Source organism: Caenorhabditis briggsae (genome assembly GCF_000004555.2).
Source record: "Caenorhabditis briggsae complete genome, chrIV, whole genome shotgun sequence".
NCBI classification, from domain to species: Eukaryota; Metazoa; Nematoda; class Chromadorea; order Rhabditida; family Rhabditidae; genus Caenorhabditis; species Caenorhabditis briggsae.
The window spans coordinates 2,284,547-2,292,394 of record NC_013487.2 but is presented as its reverse complement, the minus strand read 5'-3'; the positions used below and the strand labels follow the sequence as shown (position 1 = coordinate 2,292,394).

Here is a 7,848-nt window from a genome sequence, read left to right as displayed (position 1 = left end):
CCGCGGGCAATTTGGGGGCCGAACCGTTTTGTTATCCGTTTATCCGTTCTCTTACCTCTTTTTCGTTGTTTTTGCATCAATTCTCTCCAGAGTTTGAAGGATCCAGTGAGAGGATTGTTGTGAAAATTAGTGAATTTCGCAAGAATTTCTCCGAGTTTGAAGGAACCGGCAGGAAATTCTTGTAAAATTTGCGAAGAGGACATTCGTGCAGGTGAAGGTTATAACAACTTTTTAATTCCTTTTCATTTTCCCGGAACCCACTAAACCATAGTTGAGGTGCTACACAGAAACTTGGCACTGTGCCAAAGGGTCAAACACCACCTGTGGTGAGAAAGGAAACTTCTCTGCGTCTGTTCCATTCGAATAGTGTCTTCGTCTTTCACCTTATTTCATGATCCAATGAGTCATACATGTGTGCGCGTAACTAGACAAGAACAAAAGGAATTCTGAGGCCAAATTGAGGGAAAATGAGCTAGACAGTTGGTAGCTGATGTTTGCGACCGCGTAACTTTGCCAGAATTTCGAGAAAATTTAAGAATTACAGTTAAAAAAATTTCCGGCAAATAATTCATTTTAACCTCAATAATTCACCAAAAATACACTAAAGTAATACCCACCGGGGTAACCTCGTAAAGCAAACATTATACATTTTATGAAAGACAAATAAACGATACTAAATTCGAGATCATGAAAAAGCAGGAACTACAAAAAGTTAGCACCTAGAATTGTGGATTACTGTAGTTTGAAATTGATTGTGGAATATCCGAGAAGTTTTGGGTAGAAACAAAGCGATGACAACTATCGGAGAAAGAACGGTACTCGGTGAGCAATTGGTTTCCAGACTGTTGCCAATAGATCATTGCGCCAAGGATGAAAATGTGCCACCACTGATGAGAGCATCCGACAACGTCGAATTTTCCTGGAATTTCAAGAATTTACCGACCATGTCATCCAAAACTCGAACTTTGAGCTCAATCATCTCGCTTCCTCTAAGAGATGTCAAAAATTGTCAACTGATAAAATGTTTATCATAATTTCACCCAAATTTTTGTAGTGTACATACTTTTGATACCTATAATGGAAATGGAGATGATTGAGCTCAAAGGAAAAGTATAAGGGTGTGAAGGAAGCAATTCAATTTGAAGATTTAGAGACTCAACAATAAAAATGAACGGTTTCTAACATTGAAAAATGTTGAAAACATTTTTTTTCTCAAAAATTTCCTGTTTCCTTAATGACATAAAAATCCTTCTGGTTTTTGATTACTGCTTTGTAGTAGAATATTCCACTAAAATTATGCATTTTGACATAACGGTGTACAGGGATCGCATTTGACGCTTTTTTTGGTTATCGTACTTTTTTCAAACGCTATCAGCTCCGTTGTCAAGAGATGCAACCGCGTAGCTCAGTGGCGCGGCATCCCCAACTTTGAGCAATTATCTCGGTTCCTATAAGATTATCTCGGTTCCTATAAGAGATATCAAAAACTGTCAGCTGATAGAATGTTAATCATAATATCACCAACACTTTTGCAGTTGAGATATTTTTGATACCTTTCATAAAACTTGAGATAGTTGAGCTCGAAAAGGTGATGTTCTATCGAATCATTCATGGTAAGCACTATTCAATGAACCAAACCAAGTTTCTCAAGCGAACACTGTTTTTAAATAACAAAGTTTAGACATCAAAACATCACGAAACGGAAATCATCAAAAGCGTGCCCAGTCTTTTCAGCTATTTTTAAAACAATTTTGTAAAACTTTGAACTTCGAAAATTCACAACATGGTTAAACTCAAAATTCGACTTTATTGACAATTTTGAATTTTTGAGAATTGCGGTTTCTATAATTTTATAATTTGAAACTCATTTTCTGTTTTTTATTACTCCTATCGGTAGCGGAAGATCTAGAAATCAAAACTTCTCAATACGAAAATCGACATTACCATTTTCAGGACGATTTTCTAAACCAAATTGTACCATTTTTGCCTAAACTGAGATCGCTAATATCTCAAGAATCTGTTTTTGAGAGAGAATCTAATTCAAGACCCTTTTAGTAGGCAGCAGAGCTACACAGTTGAGTTTCTGACTGCGAAGCTTAGCTCCTTTACAAGCTCAGTTGTTAGTGTCTACATACCTGGCCATAATCTCTCTGGAACCATTGTGACGTAGAACATAAACGCGGCGGCTATAAGGGAGTACAGAACCACAACATTCGGGAACCATTTCTGAAGAACTTATAACTTTTAAGCATGAGCTCTTTATGAATCGTTGCAAGAGAAAACCGAACAAAATTTACACACTTTTTGGAACAGGGGAATTTCAAGAAATTGGAAAAGAATATGCAAAATCCATCGCAGGTTCGGTTCCCGTTTTCTATTTATCAAAATTTCGAAGCCGTAACCTACCGTAACATGATCACTATCAAATCCGCCATGTAGAAATACCCAATGAACCGTCGGGCAGATGCCAAATGTGATAATAATGCAGTAGATAATGTGAAGGAGGCCGACTCGGGAGCCTGGAAATTGAAATGACGTTTTTTGAAAAAAATCTAGATTGTTTCAACTGTTTCAATGACTTCAAAAGTTCTTAACTACAGAAATCTGCCAATTCACTTCGCAGATTTGGACTGATTTCTAGAGCTTGAACTCGAAAAAACAAAAAAAATAGGTGCAGTTTTGTCCCCAGTTCTTTTTGGGATCTATGTTAATGAAATATCGTCTTTCCTCCCTCACGAAGTTCATTGTAAACAGTTTGCAGATGATACTAAACTATATGCCTCGATTAACGAAAATGATCCTGACAACCCGCTGCAAAAAAGCATAGACCTAATACAAAATTGGTCTGAAAAATCCAAAATCCCTCTTAACGCAAGTAAAACCGTTGCTCTTACAGTAGGTAAATGCAAGAAAACTATGAACTACTTTATTGAAGGTCAATTTATTAAAAAAGAGACAATAACTCGTGCCTTAGGATTTCTAGTATCTGAAAAACTGGATTTTTCTGAGCACTGGAGACAAGCAATTAACAAGGCTAAATTTATCCTGTCTCAAGTTTTCCAGCAATTTAATAGTAAAAACACCCGATTAATGGTTCTTTTATACAAAGTTTTCATAAGGCCTGTGCTCGAATATGGTACGGTAATCAGTAGTCCCTTCAAATTATCAGATATTAAATTAATAGAATCAGTGCAAAACTCTTTCACTAGAAGACTGTATAGTCGTAAACTAGGAAGATATGTTAACCCAAACGATAAGAAATATAAATCTGCGAGCGAGCGCAACGTACTCTTTGGTCTTAATTCACTACACTCTAGACGCTTAGCAATAGACAGGATAATGGTATCAAAAATGATATCGGAAAAAAATAGGTCTGAACGTAACTGAATTTTTCGCGTCAACTGAAACACGTACTAGAAGAAAAACACGATTTCTCTGGCCCATTCCTAAATCTGAACTAAGGCGAAACTTCTTTGTCAACCGCACTCTGAGCCTAATTGAGAACCCAAGGCCCCCTCTCTCTAATTTGTAAAATAATTTATTATTTCTGTTAATCATTATTGCAGGTATAATTTTTATTCTGTCTGCGTGTATGTGTTGATGGTTATGTGCTATTATTTGGAAATAGTGTTACTATTCGGTTCCCCACTTTAATTGAATGTGTTGTCTAGTTATTCGTGTATCTGTGTTTTGTGTGATTGCATTGTATTCCTTTTCTCTTTTTTCTCTTTTTCCACGACGGAAGGTCGTAATCAATAAATAAACAAAAAACAATACTCCTGCGCAAAACAGTCAAAGTCGCGACAATTCGAAACCCGACACTTTGCAACTATGACTCACCAACAATTTTTCGCTCGAAAAAGTCTTGTCGAGTTGGAACGTAGGCTGAAATGGCAAAAATGCCCAGCAGAATATAGATGTAAGACGTCAAATGATCCTGCAATACAAAAAGTAATTAAACTTACAGTAACCCTCATCCCCATTTTCCCAACCTGGAAGCAGAAGAACGCTGTATAAATCCCGTTCAAGTACATGCCAAGAAGACCTGCGGAGATTCCAAAAATGTCCATTTTCAGCCATTTTTGTCGCATTTCAATGCTCGTACAGCCGAATGTATGATAGCTGGCTGATAAGAGCATGCACATTTGCATTCCGAAAATTGATAAAGTGAACACGAAATGATCGGATTGATGAGAGCCGACTGATGGGAGAACGATGTAGTTTGTGTAGTATTGTTGATAGGTGAAATAGATGAATCCGAGGAGGTGACTCCAGATGTTGATGGTTTCGTTGTTGATGTGGAATGCGCTGAAATGAGCAATATTATAATTGACAGAGAACTAGAAGGGTGCATGTGTGCTCCTCCGCACATTATGATTTTCTAAACCGACATCATAAGTTGATTTTTAAGTGGAAAATACATAGTCAAGTCCTGAAAAAGCAGTTCAAAATTTTCAACTTTTTTGAAATACAAAATTTTTTAAACAAAATTTAAATTCCTTTTTTAAAATCTTGGCGGCTTGGCATTTCCGCCTTTGATTCTTTCGAAAAATTTGAGTTAAATTCAAAACAGTGAAGTTTGAAAAATCCTTTCAAAGTTAAAAAAACCAATTAACTTGAACTCTGTAAAAGATATCAAGAAGTGTACAACTAATAATATCTTCAGGATGTTACGACAAACATTTTATCAGTTGACAAATTTTTGATATCTCTTATAGAAATTGAGATAATTGAAATCAACGTGACAATATGGGAATGCCGGTCTATAAGAAGAATATGTTTAACGTTATTCGAAAATCGAAAATGCAGAAAATTGACATCAAAATGAAAACAGTTTTATTTAAAAGATACCCCTGTGATGTGAAAAAAGAAACATTTGAAAAATCCAAAACATCTTATGGCCAATTTGAAACATAAACTTTTTTCTTTGAAAAAAAATCTTTGCTCACCTTTTAGCGCACATCTTTTTTGTCATTGCAGGAGGTCGATAATGATTAATGACATAGTCATTTTGCCAGAGCGTTTTGTGAAGTTTGTGTCTGAAAACACAAAAGTTGAAAGTCAAAATTAGATTAAACCAAAAACACATTTTTCCACTGTTTCTCACAGATTCCTTAGTTTTTGCAGTATTCGAAATTTTCAATACTTGGCATTGAATTGACTCACTTGCTCACCAGTCGATACCTCTCATGATTGTGGCACACATCCTTCAAATTACACTTCAAACATCGTTTCCTCATTTTGAGCCCTATTTTTGGAGAATGTGGAACTGAAAAATTTTAGTATAAATTTTCAGATACGTTGAGCTCAATTATCTCGGTTTCTATAAAATATATCAACAATCTGCCGACGGATATATTTTTATCATGATTTTATCAACGTTTTTGTAGTTCCCAGGTTTTGAATATCTCTCAAAGAAATTGAGATAATTGAACGCAAAATGCAAGTTTAAGGCTGTATTCTCCACAAAACTGCTTGAATTTGGAGAAATAACTTTTACTGTTATGTGGAAGTTATGAAAAATTAAATTCGTTTACTGTTGGTTAGTATTTGGATTCAATGGACTTCTTTGAAAAACAAACAAATTGTTTCACAGTATCTTCAACATTTTATCATTCAGCACATTTTTTATATGTTTCATGAAAAGCGAGATAAACTGAGTTAAAGTTAGTAAGCCATTCAATTACTGGGAGTGCGAAAACTTGCTGTTTCTAGACTTCTACTTCCATTTTTGTCAGAAATTTTTAATTAATTCTAAGAAATTCAGCTTAATCTGTTATTGTTGTGTTGCGCAAGTCAGTTGCGTGCGGCTAAATGAAATCATTCACAATGGAAATGACGAAACGATACAAATCGGGCGATTTCAATTGATAACGGCTAACAGAGAAAGAGAAGGAAAGCTTTTCCACTTCCACGTAAGACTAGAGATAAGGAGGAAAAGCTAAATGAGGAAGAGAACGTGTTTTTAGAGGCAAAAAAGGGTACAAAAAAGGAGGATTTCTGCCAATGACACTAACATAAACAAGTTCAAATTAGACTAGATATATTGTAGGAGGAAGAAGAAGATAAATTGAAAAGTTAAATTCTATGATTACATACAGTTCCCATCAAATGCTAGAACATTAGAAAATATTTTCCTTGAGGAGTTGAACTTGTGTATATGGTTGAGCTACGCGTTAGCAAATTTGTTTAACGACAGTGTAGCTTGAAAACTTGGGTAAAAAATGCCTAATAGTAAAATTTAATTTTGATTTCAATTATGATTTTACTGAAACAGCAGAATATCTAGAATTTGGATTTTTGTCAGCCAAAAAAAAAACAAAATTATGAACTTCAAATTTTGCATTGAAACTGAAAAATGTACGATATTCGACGCCTTTAAGCAAGATTCACTCAGAAGTTTCAATTTTTTAAATTTTCAAAAACCGAAAAAAAATTCACTGTTTCAAAAAATTGACAAATGTTCTTTTTTTTCTTTTCTTTCAATACTTGAGTAAATGAACACCACAAATGTGTTTTAATCAAATCACAACCACACTGAAAACAACAAAAAAACATATATGAAGGGAATGAAATGCGTAGAAGCGATTGATTTGTATGGAAAAACGACATTGAAAAGCACTGGATTTGGAGACAGAGAGATCAGAGAGACGCAGGCATTAGACAGTCTCATAGGGACAAGAAGAAGAAGAGGACTACGACGGCTTCTGAATACACAAACTGGTTTCCCCCATGGCTACGACAGATCTTGGCGAAAGATTTGGAGGGGGAGAAGAGAATCTAGATACTTTCTTTACTTTTTCTTTTTCGGGATCCAGGACAAAATTTGAATGAAAATGGAAGGATTTTTCTACAGAGAAAGTGTGAAGGATTTATGACTTGTGACAGGTGGAAAAGGCTGGGACATCCTTTTTCCTGGAAGGCGAGAATGTAAACAGTCATAGTTTTTGTGACCTAGATCACTTTTTCTGATGTTTGTCAATGTTGAAACATGGAAAAAAGATTTAAGTTATCCAAGGAATTGAACTTGCTAGCAAAATTTTGGAGTTTCAATGCTACTACCAATTAAGCTACGCGGTTGTAGCTTATAAGCTTGCCGATCGCGTAGCAAAGTTCATGAAAGTGATTGTTGGCCAACCGATGGACAATCAGCGACTGGAAGCTAAAAACTGTTCCATAGAAAAATTCACTGTTTTATGAAATCTATGAAAATACTAAAATTAGTATTAAATAATGTTTACAAGGGAAGTACCCGAAGTGAAATTTCGCTTTTTTTAGATGTTGGTGGCAAAAAATGTCCCGTCGCTGGACTAGCACAAAACGGATAATATAAGGTGCCCATAGGCAGGTTGAGCAGAATGGCAAATTTTTTGTGATTTTTTCGAAAAAGTGGATCAAGTTCATTCAAAAAAGCATAACTTTGTACAGATTGAAGATAAAACTATATACTAAACTGTATTTTGTAGCACGCATTACAGGCTACAAAAAACCTCCTTTACACCTTTATTCTATCTCTGCAAAGCATTTTACCATGATAGGATATGTGCGAATGGTCCGATGGTGTGAAATCAAAAAATGTCGATTTTCGAAACAACGTATTTGGGAGACCATGTCTATCCGATTTCTTTTATGTCATAATGTACAACTGTAGTCTCAAATATATAGCTCACCGTTCATTTAAGAGAGATTTTTGAAAAAATAATATTTTAAAAGTCAATCCATGTATTCCTATATATGGTATTTTTTAAACGCATTTTTCCATTTACAACATTAAAGCTCTGAGAATGAAAGATTCAGTTGTTTTAGTTATTTTTTGACAGTAAATGACCAAACCGTGATCAAGAAGTC

The 7,848-nt window shown here is 35.1% G+C and overlaps 1 protein-coding gene across 1 annotated transcript; it reads right to left on the bottom strand.

The window, feature by feature from the left end:
- Window positions 1-719: 719 nt before the first annotated feature.
- On the bottom strand, window positions 720-5,240 carry Cbr-paqr-3 (the record flags this gene model as incomplete). The annotated part of the gene is made up of 7 exons (XM_002632649.1): window positions 720-919; window positions 2,136-2,226; window positions 2,407-2,519; window positions 3,841-3,937; window positions 3,993-4,308; window positions 4,950-5,039; window positions 5,167-5,240. The coding sequence occupies 7 exons, from the start codon at window positions 5,238-5,240 to the stop codon at window positions 720-722; spliced, it is 981 nt and encodes a 326-aa protein (XP_002632695.1).
- Window positions 5,241-7,848: the final 2,608 nt, after the last annotated feature.